Below are 18907 nucleotides of genomic sequence, written 5' to 3'. Positions count from 1 at the left end.
TCGCCGGCCACAGCAACGTCGCACGGCAGGTGAGTGTATGTGAAGCTGCCGTAGTGATAATATTCGCTACGGCAGCTATCCCAAAGATATCGCAGCTGCGACGGGGGCAGGGACTATCGCGCTTGGCATCGTATCATCGGCTTGCGATGTCGTAGTGTGCAAAGCCCACCTATGTGCGTTCCTGCAAACCGCTGTACATGTACGATACGACACCGCAAGTTCCGGTTATCGTACTGCATCTGTGATTGGCTCATCAATTCTGACCAGTCAATCACAGCTAAAGTTTGTAAAAGAAAAAAAAAATCAATGTGACATGCTGTGACATCACCAATTACAGCAGTCAAAATGAAAGGGATGGTCGCAGCATCATCCGTGTTTATTAACCCTTTTGGGACCAATTACTTGATCAATGTTTGTTCACCAATCAGCGCCAAGAGGGTTAATTTAAGTTGCTGATTGCTGCTCTGCTTTCCGTTTTTACCTCATAGGTGGTGTGCAGAGCGGTTGTGTAGACTCAATGTAAACCCCCAAAAAGACATCTATATAGACAAATCTATGGTTAATTTAAAAAGGAGGGTAAAATTCAGATGATACTTGCCCAGTAAGATGGCAAGGTTATGGAATTAAACTGTACAAGCAATGAGAGTGTACCTCAGGGTACAGGCACAGATTTAGGGAGTATGAAAAGAAGGACACCTGCCTTGACCCCCTTAATACCCCCTGTCCTGGGGGTATGTGGGAAAATTGTGTGGGAGTTGCTGCACCCACTGCTATATAAGGGTTATCATCTCTACATAGATAACGTTTACTCCAGCATCCCAGTTTTCAATTGTCGCCGTAAGCGCCGCTAATTGGACATCTTCTGAGAAAGGGTGACAGCAAAGCCCAATGCAGAGACAACATGCTTGTGGTCAAGTATAAGGGCAATAGAAATGTCTTTAACTTGACCACAATACACTATGACAGCAGTTCCTTTGTCACTGTCTGAGATACCACATCAGAAGTCCCAAAGCCAGATTGTATCCTGGATGATAATAAATTCATGGGAGGTGTAGATCTCTCAGATCAGGTCCTATGCAGTGCCATGCAAGAAGCCAAAGTATTATACAAAAAGTTGGTCATCCACAATGTACAGATTACACTGTACAATGCTTTTGTGCTGGTTCAATGTGCAGGCAATACAGGGACATTCCTTCAGTTTCAGGAGGTAGTCATCAAGGTATCACCTAAGGTTTAGCTGTACTTCTGAAACTGATAGTGCTCGTATTGTACCAGGTCAACATTTTCCTTGTGAGATTCCCCATGTAATTGATAACATTAGGTTTTACTATTTTGGCACAATGCCACTTTATAGTCAGATTTTCTCACAATTTACACATACCACCAGATTATTAACTTGTGCACCAGGAAAATCAAAATCATTAGTATCATTACTATACATATGCCTCTAGATAATTCCTTGATGGGTTTAGTTTCCAAAATATGGTTATTTGTGGGGGTTTCCACTGTTTAGGCACATCAGGGCTCTCCAAACGTGACATAGCACCCATAGACCATTACATCAAAATCTGCTCTCTAAAACATTATTCTTTCCTTTTGGAGCTTGGCACTGTGTCCAAACAGTAGTAGCTTCCATTTGAAGCAAGGCGGTGTGTCTAAAATTAGCGTCCCACCACATATGGCGGATCAACATACTCAGAAAAAACTGCACAAGTTATTGTGTTCATTTTCCCTTGCTTCCCTTGTGAAAATGAAATAATTTGGGGCAGCCTGTAGCCGTATGCTTTATCTGTGCTAAATATCTTAATATGGGGGGGGACCCTACACCAATTTTTTTATTTATTTACTTTTCCACCAATATAGAAGCAGACAGTGTGTGTGATTGAAAGCAGTCAGACATGCTGTTACACTGACTGTGGTCGCGTTTGACTGCAAACAATCAGAGACGCACTGACTGCTGTCGGTGGGGGAAGCAGTGCATATGCATGAAGATAATGAGCAGCCCCGTAAGTAGAATGAGCGGCCCCGTAAGCAGTGTACAGTTGCGCAGAGACTGTTAAGTATAGGGGATGAGGTTGGAGCGCACCACTAATCATGCAAATAATCAAGGTGGGTGCTCCCTGATGCGGTGTAGGAATGACCAGGAGGGGAGAAGGAAAGATACCGCATATGAAACAGGGGCACACCTACAGCAATAATAGGGTGTACAAATAGGCTTTATTCAAAACACACGAAGGTAAAAACATTTAAAAGAGCATGAAGGACAACATACTCTGAGCAAAGATTAAACCAATGTCCATGGCAAAATAATTATACATGCGCAAATATAAGGTTATCTGTATACATATACGTACATTCATATGTAATTGCACATGTCCGTAATAAGGCACAATGTGTTCCTATAAGTTTAATGCCTTAAAGGTGGGGAACCACAATATCCCATGCAGGGGGGTCAATCTATCACCTATATTCATGTATAAATGTTTCAGAATGGATAACCAAGGAAATGCTAGTATGCTAGACTCTAGGGTTGTAATATGCACATAGCCCATAAAAGGCAGCTTGTTCTAATAAAGCTGATAACATAGAAGGGACAACAGTGTCCTGTAGCAGCAAATGAACATTACTATATGTTAGAATGCAAAGAAGTAGCCAATATAATGGGGGACACTATGACCGTGCTGGTATGCAAAGAGTCCGGCGGTGATAAGACTGGAACAGCCTGTCCTAGGACGCCGCAATCAGCATGTGATATTAGTAACCATCAGCTTGGAGCCCTGAGGCTCAATATATGTGGTCTAACCAATGTATAAGGAGCAGTATGACCATGCTAGTATACATAAAGCTGGGGTTAAAAAATCTCAAGCAGTCTATCAATAAACGCCGCAAGCAGCATATAATATTTGTAACCCTAAGCTTGGAGCCCTGAAGCTCAGCTTAGTCATATCAATAATGCAAAAACGCCGCAATCAGCATATGATATTTGTAACCCTCGGCTTGGAGCCCTGAGGCTCAGTATATATGGTCTGACCAATGTATGAGGAGCAGTATGACCGTGCTAGTATGCATAAAGATGGAGATAAAAAAACTCAAGCAGTCTATCAATAACTGCCGTGAACAGCATATAATATATGTAACCCTAGGCTTAGAGCCCTAAAGCTCAGCTTGGTCATATCAATAATGCAAAATAAAGGATGGAACAATAGCATCACATGCAGCGGAAGATTGCAGAGAAAAAAACAAATATAACATGTTGGTACTACCCATATAAAGGAGCGAGAATGGTCGAAAAGAGCTAGAAGGGGGGCAAAAGCCCCTATAATGCGGAGCGTCCAGCAATCGGGAGCTCACACGGGCAGATTACCATAATGAATCACAGGCAGTAAGAAGCCATAGGGTTACCATTGAGGCATCTGGCCCAAAAAAGCACAGGATGGCTAATAAGGGGAACACAAGGTCCAAAAAATACTATTACCATGTGGTAAGCATAAGGTGGCTCAGAGTGGGCGACTCCACGCGTATCGCCACGAAAGTGGCTTCATCAGGGTGAGGTGCTGGAGTGTGGAGAGAGACGCCTATATATATTAGAAGTAAAACACAACAAATGCACCCACCTGTGGTGTCAGTAGCATCGCACAAATAGTATTGAAAAGCGCTATGTGTGCGCACGCGCAGCATGGCCGGCGGAGGTCTGAAATGATCAAAGAAACAGCTGAGGACAAAAAAATCGTCCCTTATGCGCATGCGCGGGGCTCTGCAAAGCTCGTACAAGGGGAACACACGTCAGTGAGGATCTCCCCTGCAGCAATACCATATATGGAAAGAAACCCATGCGCCTGCGCGAGATGTTATTTCAGGGACCGCAATTATATAGTGTTATTCAAGTACACCGATGGTAACGGCTATTTGTAGACAAAACTGAAAAAAAGTTTTAGAGCAAATACATGGAGAAGTAGAGTCTGGTGCCGGACATATTAATGAAGGCATAGTGAAGGCAGAGTAAAAAATGCAGATGTACATATATAAAGGTATATGCTCCATGCCAACATAAAAAGATACCAGGCACAAGACAGTAAAAAGATGTGGATTGTGGTCATACCTGGTTAAGATGTAATACACACATACCACATGTGCTGAATTTTAGAAGGATAAAATTAAGTATTATATGACATACTGAATCCTTAATAGAAAATCACTGATGCATGATAAACATGTCCCAAAAGAGGCTATTATGAAAGAGAAAATATATTGAGGAGTTGTATCACTATTTCTTTATTAATTAACAATCATGATGCTCCAAACACCCCATCTATGTATTATTAACATTGCGCTCATGCGTGGTAGAGATGTCACATATACAATTAGCGGATCACGCAGTATAAGTACCAATGCTGCTATTGCAAATATTCCCAAACGGGGCTACACAGACTACATCACCCATCTATAAGATGGGCACCCGTGGGACTGAGCACGGACTTTTGATACATTAAGTACCTGCAAGCCAGCGTGTGGTATATGATCTTTTTATATTGGCAGTGTACATACTTACTCAAGCCTTGGTCGTTCTGTCAGCATCTCCTTGTTCGTGTTTCTCCATATGGCCCCTGTGACTGATTGATGACCCTCAGTGTTTGATATGTAATACTATGTTGGGTAAATTAGGTTGTAGAAGTCCTCAATGGAATCTTCTTGGGGGCTTGCATATTGCTATGGTTTGGTTTTTTTTTTGGGTTTTTTTCCCTTTCTACCTGCTGGTATGCATAGAAGCCTTTCTTCCATTAGACTGTAATGCCTCCTTAGATCAGCAATTTGGTAGTTTTATACCTTTTTGTGACTCTATTATGTTTCCACTAGTCCCTAACCCACATGTCCTTCCCCATTTCATTGAACCCCTCCCTCCTTGGCTAGATCGCTATTTTATGGGGTTTCCTGTGTGATCGTATACTTACATCATGGTACCCCCTCACTACACTCCCCCCCTTCATGTTATTCCTCATTTGGTCTGTTTCTTCCTTCACGGACCCTTTTGCTGGCCCTGGGAGACTTGCTCAGTCCCACGGGTGCCCATCTTATAGATGGGTGATGTAGTCTGTGTAGCCACGTTTGGGAATATTTGCAATAGCAGCATTGGTACGTATACTGCGTGATCCGCTAATTGTATATGTGACATCTCTACCACGCATGAGCGCAATGTTAATAATACATAGATGGGGTGTTTGGAGCATCATGATTGTTAATTAATAAAGAAATAGTGATACAACTCCTCAATATATTTTCTCTTTCATAATAGCCTCTTTTGGGACATGTTTATCATGCATCAGTGATTTTCTATTAAGGATTCAGTATGTCATATAATACTTAATTTTATCCTTCTAAAATTCATCTCATGTGGTATGTGTGTATTACATCTTAACCAGGTATGACCACAATCCACATCTTTTTACTGTCTTGTGCCTGGTATCTTTTTATGTTGGCATGGAGCATATACCTTTATATATGTACATCTGCATTTTTTACTCTGCCTTCACTATGCCTTCATTAATATGTCCGGCACCAGACTCTACTTCTCCATGTATTTGCTCTAAAACTTTTTTCAGTTTTGTCTACAAATAGCCGTTACCATCGGTGTACTTGAATAACACTATATAATTGCGGTCCCTGAAATAACATCTCGCGCAGGCGCATGGGTTTCTTTCCATATATGGTATTGCTGCAGGGGAGATCCTCACTGACGTGTGTTCCCCTTGTACGAGCTTTGCAGAGCCCCGCGCATGCGCATAAGGGACGATTTTTTTGTCCTCAGCTGTTTCTTTGATCATTTCAGACCTCCGCCGGTCATGCTGCGCGTGCGCACACATGGCGCTTTTCAATACTATTTGTGCGATGCTACTGACACCACAGGTGGGTGCATTTGTTGTGTTTTACTTCTAATATATATAGGCGTCTCTCTCCACACTCCAGCACCTCACCCTGATGAAGCCACTTTCGTGGCGATACGCGTGGGGTCGCCCACTCTGAGCCACCTTATGCTTACCACATGGTAATAGTATTTTTTGGACCTCGTGTTCCCCTTATTAGCCATCCTGTGCTTTTTTGGGCCAGATGCCTCAATGGTAACCCTATGGCTTCTTACTGCCTGTGATTCATTATGGTAATCTGCCCGTGTGAGCTCCCGATTGCTGGACGCGCCGCATTATAGGGGCTTTTGCCCCCCTTCTAGCTCTTTTCGACCATTCTCGATCCTTTATATGGGTAGTACCAACATGTTATATTTGTTTTTTTCTCTGCATTCTTCCGCTGCATGTGATGCTATTGTTCCATCCTTTATTTTGCATTATTGATATGACCAAGCTGAGCTTTAGGGCTCTAAGCCTAGGGTTACATATATTATATGCTGTTCACGGCGGTTATTGATAGACTGCTTGAGTTTTTTTATCTCCATCTTTATGCATACTAGCACGGTCATACTGCTCCTCATACATTGGTCAGACCATATATACTGAGCCTCAGGGCTCCAAGCCGAGGGTTACAAATATCATATGCTGATTGCGGCGTTTTTGCATTATTGATATGACTAAGCTGAGCTTCAGGGCTCCAAGCTTAGGGTTACAAATATTATATGCTGCTTGCGGCGTTTATTGATAGGCTGCTTGAGTTTTTTTAACCCCAGCTTTATGTATACTAGCATGGTCATACTGCTCCTTATACATTGGTTAGACCACATATATTGAGCCTCAGGGCTCCAAGCTGATGGTTACTAATATCACATGCTGATTGCGGCGTCCTAGGACAGGCTGTTCCAGTCTTATCACCGCCGGACTCTTTGCATACCAGCACGGTCATAGTGTCCCCCATTATATTGGCTACTTCTTTGCATTCTAACATATAGTAATGTTCATTTGCTGCTACAGGACACTGTTGTCCCTTCTATGTTATAAGCTTTATTAGAACAAGCTGCCTTTTATGGGATATGTGCATATTACAACCCTAGAGTCTGGCATACTAGCATTTCCTTGGTTATCCATTCTGAAACATTTATACATGAATATAGGTGATAGATTGACCCCCCTGCATGGGATATTGTGGTTCCCCACCTTTATGGCATTAAACTTATAGGAACACATTGTGCCTTATTACGGACATGTGCAATTACATATGAATGTACGTATATGTATACAGATAACCTTATATTTGCGCATGTATAATTGTTTTGCCATGGCCATTGGTTTAAGCTTTGCTCAGAGTGTGTTGTCCTTCATGTTCTTTTAAATGTTTTTACCTTCGTGTGTTTTGAATAAAGCCTATTTGTACACCCTATTATTGCTGTAGGTGTGCCCCTGTTTCATATGCGGTATCTTTTCTTCTCCCCTCCTGAGACTGTTAAGTATGTAGCGCTTCCCTTATTCTTATTTTTTTTTTCTTTGATTTGTTCATTACCCAGGTGGCTGGATCTTGATTGTTACCTGGAGTTCCCTGAGAACTCCAGGCCCAGGGTCAGGGCTCAAGTTCTTTTGAACTTGTGCGGATCCGGACGTTTACAGTCCAAGTCCGTCCATCACAATTCATTGAAAGAAAAGTAAAGTGCAGCACCACAAAACAAATTGGGTGTAAAAAGTGTTTATGTAATAAAGTAGTAACAAAATAGTCAGTGCCTGCTGATAAGTGAAGGATTCTAAAAAATTTTGAGAGCCCATCTTGTTTGAGCCTTGAAATACACACTACTTTCACTACTGTTTAATACACTTGTTAAACATATGATATTTGCCATCTTATTTCCTCAAAACCGCTTATATTTACTTCTTCCAACTATTCTGCAATAATAGGCACACAATGCCTAATTCTGTACTATTAAAGGGAACCTATCACCACTTTTTTGGTGTATAAGCTGCGGCCGCTACCACCGGGCTCTTATATACAGCATTCTAATATGCTGTATATAAGAGCCCAGGCCGCTGTGACAACATAAAAAAACACTTCATAATACTTACCTAACAGTCGCTCTGCGGTGGATGAGGGCCTAATGGGCGTCTCTGGTGTCCGGTGCGGGCGCCTCCCCTTTCGCCCATCTTCGGCTTCTTTCTGAAGCCTGTGTGCATGACGCAGCTATGTCATACACACTCGCCGGCCCTGTGCAGGCGCACTACAATACTTCGTCTGCCCTGCTCAGTGCAGATAAAAGTGCGTCTGCTCAGTACCTGAATGCTGGTGAGTGTGTATGACATCGGACCCGTCATGCACCGCGGCTAGAGAAGAAGAACAACAAAGATGGCTGAAAGAGGCGGCTGCGGCATCGGACAACGGAGACGCCCATTAGGCCCTCATCCACCGCAGAGCGACCGTTAGGTAAGTATTATAAAGTGTTTTTTATGTTGTCACAGCAGCCTGGGCTCTTTTATACAGCATGTTAGAATGCTGTATATAAGAGCCCGGTGGTGGTGGCCGCAGCTTATACACCAAAAAAGTGGTGACAGGTTCCCTTTAATAGTTTTACTGCATTTAGTATATTTCACAAGGAGGTTTTCGCAAGCATCACCGACTGTCATGGCAGCATCAGAATCTGTGGAAACTTCAGATTCATGCACTCTGCCTTTCAATTTCCTTGATGTCTGTGATCAGTCCAGGAAGACTCAGGCATCGATTCACAGACTTGTAGTTCCTAGGCAGGCTAGCAAGAGTTAATCTCTTCTGGTCAAGTTGTTAATCTCCTTTAGTCACATGGTATGGGAAAACCAGTCATATTCACTCTCCTTCTATATATGCTGGACTGTTCTTACAGTGGCAGCTATAGCTTGTCAGTTTAGGTCTGGAGAGATAGATTTATCCAGGCTTACTGGTGGTTGTATATAATAATATTGTGAGCGATTTGATGTTAATCCTTTTGTATTTGTGTTGCTTCCTTGCTCTGCTTGCTTTTCACTTTAGTTTCTCCCTGTTTATTCCTGAGGGTATGCAGTGTGGCTAAGCTTCTGTTATTCATGTCTGTTTAAATCTGTGTTTCCCTTACACTCCTGCCCTACCTTCCTTGTGTGTTGGAGCAGTGTAGCTTTATTTAGGAGTATAACAAGGCACGAGACTCAGGCATCCCCACCATTTGGGGTAATCCTGAGGACAGGGATAGCCTAGGGTCCCCTGAGAGACAGCATACGAGCTCTTTGTCTCTTGCTATCCTACAGTCACATCTTGAAAGTTTATGGAAAAGCAGATGAATAAACAATAAAAACATGTTTACAGTGTTTCTATTTTTCAAAAAGGTAAGAGTGGAAAACAAAAAAGGTGACTTTTTTTCCTCCCTTTTTTCCATTTCCCCAAAAGTTAATAAAAATAATTTGATACATTACATTTACCCCCAAAATTAAATGGAACTTTACTTTCAACAAGCTTTGCATAAACCAATAGCACAGGAGATTATAAGAAACGTTTTAATGTAACTGGTCAGAGAAATCAACTTCCTTCCCCCACTAATCAGGCACTTCTCTCCTCACTGTTTACTGAACTTGTGGAGGTGGTGGTGGGGGGGGGGGGGGGTAATGAGCTGAAGTCCATACTGCTAAGAGATGGACTGCAGTTGTCGTGTGACAGCCCATTATCCACTAAGGAGAGGGAAGGTTAGAGAAGTGAACTGCAGGGAGGGGAACAGACAGGGGCAAACAATAGTATCATGCAGAGCTCTATAGCAATTTTTTACCTCACATCAGAGCTTGATTCATATCAAGAAAGCTCAGCTCTGCTGTACAAGGTCCTCCATATTTCTGCAACTTGTTTTTATGAACTAAATAGTGAATTGAGAGCATACAAATAAATTGCAAATTACAGATAGAGCACGAAACAGTTAAAACTGGAGAGAATGCAGGATACAAGTCAGATAACGGCCAGACATGATGTTATTCCTCATGAACACTAAAGGCCCTGTCACACACAGAGATAAATCTTTGGCAGATCTGTGGTTGCAGTGAAATCATGGACATATTGTTCCATTTGTACACAGCCACAAACCTGGCACTGATTGTCCACAATTTCACTGCAATCACAGATTTGCCGCAGATTTGCCGCAGATCTGCCGCAGATCTGCCGCAGATCTGCCGCAGATTTATCTGTGTGTGTGACAGGGCCTTTACACAGGACACCTCATTCTGAAAAGTTACTTGAAAGTACAATTATCATTTAAATATTAAAACCTGTTGCACCAAAGGAAAAGCCATTTTGACATTATCATATACTTTCTTATGCTTATTGTGGAAAAAAAATAACCTGTATGCAAAGGTTATTTACATACTTTACAATTAATGTGAAATTATATATGTGCATATCTTTCTTTTAGGTCCACCTGGTCCGCCAGGAGGTGTCAGAACAGAAGAAATAAGAGACACAACAGTGAAACTCACATGGAGCAGTGGTTCAGACAATCATCAGCCCATTTCTAAGTATACTATTCAAGCTAAAACATCGCTGTCAGAAGAGTGGAAAGATGTGAAGACTGGTATGTGATGATCTGCTGATTAATTCTAACCATAGGGAAAGCAGATCTGCCATGAAAATGTGCTGTTTAATGACATGATATCATATGAAACCTGCTGAGCTATTATTTCAAACGGGTTTAATATTTTTGTTTTGTATAATAGCCGCTAAGAAAAAATAGTCAAAAGACTCATAGTATTAATGAGGAAAGTCCTCACTGTCCTCTTTCCAAAAAGTAATAGGCACTGTGCACACAGATATAATTAGAGTGTTAGGAGGCTCATATTAGAGAAAAAGTCATAACTAAGTTTGCTGTAATATTTCTTCCTTTTTGTATCGTCATTTGGAATAACAGCTCATTGGATTTATCATGATATTATGATGCTTCCAATTCTCAGACTGATCCTAGCAGTTTGAGGCATACTTCAGATCTCTGTGTTTCTGGCACATGTGTTATCCGTTTTTTTTCCACGCATACCGCAGGTACCCATTATAACCAATGGTGATCTCATATCCATGTTTTCACACGGACCACGTCTTCGTGTGAACCACATGGAGACATGTCCATTTTTTCTGGCAGAATGGTTGACAAAGGCCAGTACAAGTCTTTGGGTGTGTGAAAAACACATACAGCAAACAGATGGCATTTGTGTGACATCCATGTACAGTCTAGTGCTGTACGTGTTTAATCCTTTCACGACCAAGGACGTACCGGTACGTCCTATTTGTTGAATGATTCTCGACCAAGGACATACCAGTATGTGCTGGCTATCGTGGAGGCATGCACAGGGCCCTGTACCCCCGCTATTGTCACCGGAGACTCACCTTAATCGACAGCTGAGCCCCGACAGTCAAAGTCATACAGTCCCTGCGCCATCCATGACTGTTTAACTCCCTAAATGCTGCGATCAATATAGATTGCGGCACTTAGAGGATTAGTCTCCCTCTCTCCTCCAATTGGGACCCTCCAAATGTATTTGCGAGGGCTTGATCATTGTCATGGTGATCTAAGGTCATCATGATGACCTCCAGGTCACCTGACTACAGAAGCCTGAGTGATCATACTGCAGCATGATCAATTCAGCCTTTCACTGTGCAGCTCTGACAGCTGCGAGTTTCTGCAGTGATCGAGCACTGCAGTACATCGCAGCTGCAAACAATGTACTGTGGGGAAATGTCCCAATAAGAGACTAAGTGAAAAAGTTTTAAAAAAAGTAAAAAAAATAAAAAAAGTAAAAATATAAAAAAATCAGAAAATAAAGAACAAAAAACTAAAAAATAAACTATTCCAATAAATAGTTATATTTGTGTAAAAAAGTACATATATGTGCTATTGCCGCATCCGTAACAACTCAATCTACAAACCTGTCACACTAGTTAAGCCATTTGGTAAACACCCTAAAAAATGAAATAAAAACGTAGCAAAAAGTATGTCTTTTTTATCATATAGCTTACAAAAAAGTGGAATAAAAACACGATCAAAAAGTAATAGATAAACAAAAATGGTACTGCTGAAAATGTCATTTTTGTCCTGCAAAGAACAAGCCACCATATAGCTCCATCAGCAAAAAAATAAAAAAGCTATAGCTCTTAGAATACAGCAATGCAAAAAACTGTTTTTTTTTCCTATAAAATAGTTTTTTATGGTGTAAAAGCGACAAAACATAAAAAACCATATAAGGCTATGTTCACACTTTGCGTTTCTGCAGCATTTTGTCTGCGTTTTTAGCTACGGATTTGCCTTGGTTTTATGCAAATCCATGCTAATAAAACACTGCTTTTTACAGTCCCAGCAAAGTCTATGAGATTTCTGAAATCTCACACACACACAAGCACGTCAGGATTTTTTTCCTGACGGTTTTGTGAACCACCTCCAGTTTCGCTCTGCGTTATGAAAAGAATGAACATGGTAATTATTTTCAGCGCTTTTTGCTACAATTTTTCAGCCTAGTGACAGGTGGACTCGCTGATACCCTGGATTCGTGGGTCTAACCGGGGTAATGAAAAACCCCGGTTAGGCCCAGAATTGATCCAGGGTATCTGGCCGGCACTTATATGGTGGTGGGGATAGGGAGATTAGAGCAGGCGCAGTATATTTACAGAATCCCCTGACGCGGCTGTACGCTCCCACGGCTCCTCCACTTCCATTGCTTTTCATCTGTGATTGGTTTCAGTCAGATGCGCCCCCCAGCATCTAACTGCAACCAATCACAGACCTGCTCTGCGGGTCTATACAGAGAATGAATGAGCCGCGCATTCAGCGTTGACCTCACTTAGGCTATTCCCGGGCCACAGGTACCACCAGCTGTGACCGGAAATTACCTGAGTGAAGTGACCGGTGATTGTGCGGCTCATTCATTCTCTGGAGCTCACAGTGGGCAGTCCCTGTTCTATGGCTGCTCACTGCGATCTTCAGATGTTGCATAGCTGAATCACCGTGGAACCTTGTGTGGATTACGTCAGACCTGCAGGGGTGATTATGGGGTTAATAAAGTGGTGAAAGAGGGGGCTTTTTTGTAATTTTATTTCAAATAAAGGATTTTTTCAGTGTTTGCATCTAAATGGATAGGACAATTCTGGGCGGTTGCATGCTGATATTTTTAGACTGGGTCTCTCCAGCCTGAGAATACCAGCCCCCAGCTGTGGGCTTTATATTTGGCTGGGTATCAAAATTGGGGGGGGGACATCACGCTGTTGTTGTTTTTTATTTATATATTTAAATAATTAAAAAACAGCATGGAGTCCCTCTTATTTTGATATACAGCCAAGATAAGCACACAGCTTGGGGCTGCAACCTGTAGCCCTGGGCTTTATCTTTATCTATTCTGGGTATCATAATATGTGGGGACCCAGGTCATTTTTATTTATTTTTTACTGTACAATAGAACCCACAGACTCCAGTGGGGGGGTAAACCGTAAATATGCATGAGGCTAATGAGCGGGCCCCGGTGGAAGTAGGAGGGGCCTTGCGGGAGCAGATACGGATGATCCTAGAATGTATGGGCTCCTTCCAGGTTAGTGGGTGCGACCAGCTGGGTTAGTGGGTGTGACCGGCTTGGTTAGTGAGCTTGGCTATGTTTTCTCCCATGTGATAGGGGCCTGTTGAATGACATCATACCTAGAAGTAGCCCATACACTCTAGCATCTACCGGAGACTGGTAATTATAGCGTGCTTGCTTTACTTTTTTTTTCTTCTACTTTTTTTTTACTACCTGTGTGCCGGATCCAGGTCAATGCCTGCCCTGGGCCCAGTACTTGGGTACTCTTGAATCCTGGCTGGTCTTGACATCACAATAAAATAGCTGTTAAAAACGCCACAAAAAACGCACCAAAACTGCAGATGAGTCCCAGGGAGACATCCTGCCACAAGATCAGGTTTTGGTCTGCTTTCGTCAGGAAAAAAACGCTGCAAAAACGTCTTGTGTGACCATAGCCTAAATGTTGTATTGCTGTATTTGTACTGACATGAAGAATAAAGCCATCTTATCACTTTTACGGCACAGTGAACGATATAAAAAGAAAATAAAAACACAATTTATGGGTTACTCTTTTTTCTTGATTTTACCTCACATAAAGTTGAATATAAAGCAATCAAAAAATATTATATTGACAAAAAATGGTACCAATAAAAACTCCAACTCATTTCGCAAAAAACAAGCCCTTACATGAATCTGTCGGCAGAAAAATAAAAAAACTATATCCTTCAAAATTCAGTGATGCAAAAACTTGTATTTTGTAAAAAAGCGTTTTTAGTGTGATAGTAGTGAAGCCTAAAAAATTATATAAATATGGGTATTGCTGTAATCGTTACTGAATGGAGGAATAATGCCGCCTAATCACTTATACCGCAAGGTGAATGGCAAAAAAATGAATAAGGTCAATTCTTCAAACTAATGTTGACTTGTTCATTCTGCCTCCAAAGGTGCGCAATATGGCGTTTGCTCATATTTATCCTGCGCTCTATTCTTACACGCTTACACCATGATTCTGTATAAATCTCTGAAAAATGTGATTTAGACATAATTCCCAACAGAAAATTCACTGTAATGAGGCAGTGGGAGTTACTTTGAATTTCCATCTGGCCTGTGATCCGGCGGTGTCCATCTTTTTAGACATGCACAGAAGTCATCAACAGATTTGTTCACCTTTGAAAAGACAGACACCGCTGAACACAGGCCAAACAGAGTCCTTAGTAACTCTGCTGCCTCATTAGTAACTGGATCCGTCAGGGGTTTCACCTGAATCACATATTTCGGAGATGTAGATAGTAACACCAATGTAAGTGCTCAGCATAGAGTACAAGATAAATGTGAACTGATCCAAAATGTTCTGTACCAAAATAGCATTCAACTGAACCCACAAAAACACAAATCCCCACTCAGGTCCGTCATTGGTTAACGAAATATAATGGGTTTCTTCATTACTGGTAGCACAAATGCTCTGAAAAAAATGTTAAGGTTCCCCCCCCCAAAAAATAGAAATCCTGCAAAATCTGCGCTCCCAAATCCAAATGCTTCCCTTCCTTCTGAGCCCCACAATGTGCGTAAACAACAGTTAGCGTATCCACATGTTTTTCATTATTCTAGTGACGAGAGCCCACTTAAAAGTACAGATTGCAGGTTTCCAGAAGCACAAGCTGAGCACAATTTAGGGGTGCTACAATGTACTGGGCACAAAAAGAGCTTATTTGCAATTTTTAATTCTGCACCATTCACTGTGTTTGACACCATAGGTATTTTCCAGAGACTAATTTGTCACTACACTCGTAGACTAATTCCCAGAGGGATGTAATCGCCAAAATGTGGTCACTTGAGGGGATTTATTCTGTTTTGGCACTCATGGAAAAAAAAAAATTAAAATATTTTGCAAAAAAGTATATAAAAAAAATTGAAAGTGTAAATGACTCCTTTTTCCTTAAACATATATAGCAAAATCTAAAAAAATAACAATGCAAACAAATAAAATATATTTGTCCCATGAATGAGAAGAGAAAAAAAATAAACCAGTAGTACATAATTACAGTTTTTCTCTCTCTTCTCTTCCCTAAAATTATGGAATAAAAGATATTAGAAAGTCATATGGACACCTATATTTTACCAATAATACTATGAGGCATATTTATCAAAGTTTTCACTTCAGAATTCTGATGTAAAAGCTTAGAAAAGTCATAAAATTTGTCAACTTTTGTATTTTTCACCCCAGTTTTTCTCCCTGCTCTGACAAAGCGGGCGTAGCTGGTATGGGACAGGGGCAGGACACCACAGCTCATCTAATTATTGATGAACTATAGCATTCCAAAAGCAGGTAATCTAATTCCAGTACCTGACTCCAGTATGACCCCTCAACCAGACCAACGTGAAAAACACACACACTTTATGAATTCTGGCCTATGCCTCTCAGATTACGGTGTGGGGTTTTATCTTAAGGGGTAAAAAGATATATGCACTGCCTTTAAAAAGTGTTCATACACTGTGAACCTTTCTACATTTTTTCACGTGACACCCACTAGTTTAAATGTATTTTATTGTAATTTTATGGGATACACCAACACAAAGTTGCAGGTATTTGTGAAATGTGATGGAAACTATACATAATTTTCTCATTTTTTTTCATTCCCCCATCATTTGATAACCCTAAATAAAATCCTGAGTGACCGGTTGTTTAAATAAATCACCTAAATAGTAAATGGAGACCGCCTATATCTAATACATTCTCAGTATAACTAAAGCTGTTCTGTAAAAGTCTCAGTGGTTTGTTTGAGAGCATTAGGGATCAAACAGCATTATGAAAACTAAGGAACACACTAGAGAAGTCAAGGAGAAAGTTGTGAAAAGTAAAGTAGGGTTAGGTTATCAAAAAAATAGCCCAAGTTCTGAACATCTCACTGAACACTGTTCAATCTATTATCCAAAAAATGGAAAGGGAATGGCACAACAGTAAACTTACCAAGACATGAATGTCCACCTAAACTGTCACCCCTAGCAAGGAGAGCACTAATTAGAGAAGCAGCCAAGAGCCCCATGGTCATTCTGGAGGAGCTGCAGAGATCCACAGCTCAAGTGAGAGAATCTATCCACAAGACGACTATTAGTCCTTTACTCCACAAATCTAGCTGTTATCATTGAAAGCAAGCCATAAGAAGTCGGGTTTACAGTTTTCAAAAGACATTGTAAGGGACTCAGCTAAAATATGGAAGAAGGTGCTCTGGTCTATTAAGACGAAAGCTGAACTTTTTGGGCTAAATTCAAAATGCAATATTTGGCGGAAAACTAACACTTCACATCATCCTGAAAATGCCATTCCCACCGTCAAACATGGTGATGGCAGCATCATGCTGTGGGGATGCTTTTCTTCTTCAAGAACAGGGAAGCCGATCAGAGTTAATGAGAATATGGATGGAGCTGAATGCAAGGCAATCCTGGGGGAAAACCTGCTAGAGGCTCCAAGAGACTTCATACTGGTGGGTAGGTTCACCTTCTAGGACTACGACCAGGGCTGTATTTTGCCTTCATGCTGCCCTAGGCACTTTAAGTGATCGCGCCCCTTAGTGACAACGTAAAACTGAGTTTTCGCACACGACATCTGTTTAAGGCAGATCTACTCTGTAGCACACTTTAAAAAGTATCAATAAGAAACGAAGGGCACTAACCCCCCCCAATGGGAATCACCATAGGCACATCAAAACATAGCATGAGTATAACATATTCCCATTACACCGTCCCCACTTATATACTGTGACTGTGACACTGCCCCTAATAAACTAAAACACCACTCTGCCCTCCCTTATAAACTACTGTATATCCACCACACCTTCCTCGATTATGAAATATGATCTGTACATTGTGAGGAGGGAGCAGCATGATATGAGGACAATGTCCCATGCATGCTGCCCCCTCCTCACAATGTCCCATGCATGCTTCCCCCTCCTCACAATGTCCCATGCATGCTGCCCCCTCCTCACAATGTCCCATGCATGCTGCCCCCTCCTCACAATGTCCCATGCATGCTGCTCCCTCCTCACAATGTCCCATGCATGCTGCCCCCTCCTCACAATGTCCCATGCATGCTGCTCCCTCCTCACAATGTCCCATGCATGCTGCCCCCTCCTCACAATGTCCCGTGCATGCTGCTCCCTCCTCACAATGTCCCATGCATGCTGCCCTCTCCTCACAATGTCCCCATGCATGCTGCTCCCTCCTCACAATGTGTCATGCTTGCTGCCCCCTCCTCACAATGTCCCATGCATGCCTGCTCCCTCCTCACAATGTCCCATGCATGCTGCTCCCTCCTCACAATGTCCCATGCATGCTGCCCCCTCCTCACAATGTCCCATGCATGCTGCCCCCTCCTCACAATGTCCCCATGCATGCTGCTACCTCCTCACAATGTCCCATGCATTGCTGCCCCCCTCCTCACAGTGTCCCATGCATGCTGCCCCCTCCTCACAGTGTCCCATGCATGCTGCCCCCTCCTCACAGTGTCCCCATGCATGCTGCCCCCTCCTCACAGTGTCCCATGCATGCTGCCCCCTCCTCACAGTGTCCCATGCATGCTGCCCCCCTCCTCACAGTGTCCCATGCATGCTGCCCCCTTCTCACAATGTTCCATGCATGCTGCCCCTCTCCATGAGCTCCTAATGCTGCCTTCCTCTTTTCCATTATGAGACCTTCATGTTGCCCCACTCATGCTAAGACCACCACACTAACGCTTATGCTGAGACCCCCCCACACACACACTACCCCCACTCTTGATATTGACTCCCTACATTGCTCGACTCCATACTGATCCCACACATGCTGCCCCTTCTCCATAATGAGCTCCCAATGCTGCCCCCCCTCTTATTCTGAGTCCTTACACTCCCCCCCCACCAATTGATTTTTGTCATTGCACTATCCCTCATCCCTTGTCCCTCTGTCTCTAGCATTAGCCCCCTCTCTCCCACTCCCCCCAGCATCAGCCTCTGTCCCCCAGCATCAGCCTCCTATCTTCCCTCAGCATCAGCCCTCTCTCCTCCCAGTCTCAGCCTTTGCCCTCCCCCCCAGCCTCAGCCTGCCCCAGTCTCTGCCTCAGCCTCCCTCCTGCCTCCCCCCCAGTCTCCACCTCAGCCTCCCTCCAGCCTCCCCCCCAGTCTCCGCCTCAGCCTCCCTCCAGCCTCCCCCCAGTCTCCTCCTCAGCCTCCCCTCCCCATCTCAGCCTCCCACCAGCCTCCCCCCCCATGTCCTCAGGCCTCAGTTTCCCTCCACCCTCCCCCCAGTCTCAGCCTCTGCCTCCCCCCCAGTCTTAGCCCTCTGCCTCCCTCCAGCACTCCCCCCAGTCTCAGCCTCTGCCTCCCTCCCAGCCTCCCCCCCCAGTCTCAGCCTCTGCCTCCCTCCAGCCTCCCCCCAGTCTCAGCCCTCTGCCTCCCTCCAGCCTCCCCCCCAGTCTCAGCCTCCCTCCAGCTTCCCCCCAGTTT

The 18907-nt window shown here is 43.0% G+C and overlaps 1 protein-coding gene across 2 annotated transcripts in view; it reads left to right on the top strand.

Moving 5' to 3' along the window:
* CNTN1 (contactin 1) overlaps nt 1-18907 on the top strand; it is a 308991-nt gene that overhangs the window by 240318 nt on the left and 49766 nt on the right. For both annotated transcript variants that reach the window (XM_075344989.1, XM_075344990.1), the window contains one exon: nt 10319-10477. In XM_075344989.1, the coding sequence (XP_075201104.1) occupies nt 10319-10477 (159 nt within the window). The remainder of the gene's footprint in view (nt 1-10318; nt 10478-18907) is intronic.

The sequence above is a fragment of the Anomaloglossus baeobatrachus genome, chromosome 4, assembly GCF_048569485.1.
Source record: "Anomaloglossus baeobatrachus isolate aAnoBae1 chromosome 4, aAnoBae1.hap1, whole genome shotgun sequence".
NCBI lineage: Eukaryota > Metazoa > Chordata > Amphibia > Anura > Aromobatidae > Anomaloglossus > Anomaloglossus baeobatrachus.
The sequence above is the reverse complement of the archived record's forward strand: the minus strand, read 5'-3'. Positions and strand labels throughout refer to the sequence as shown.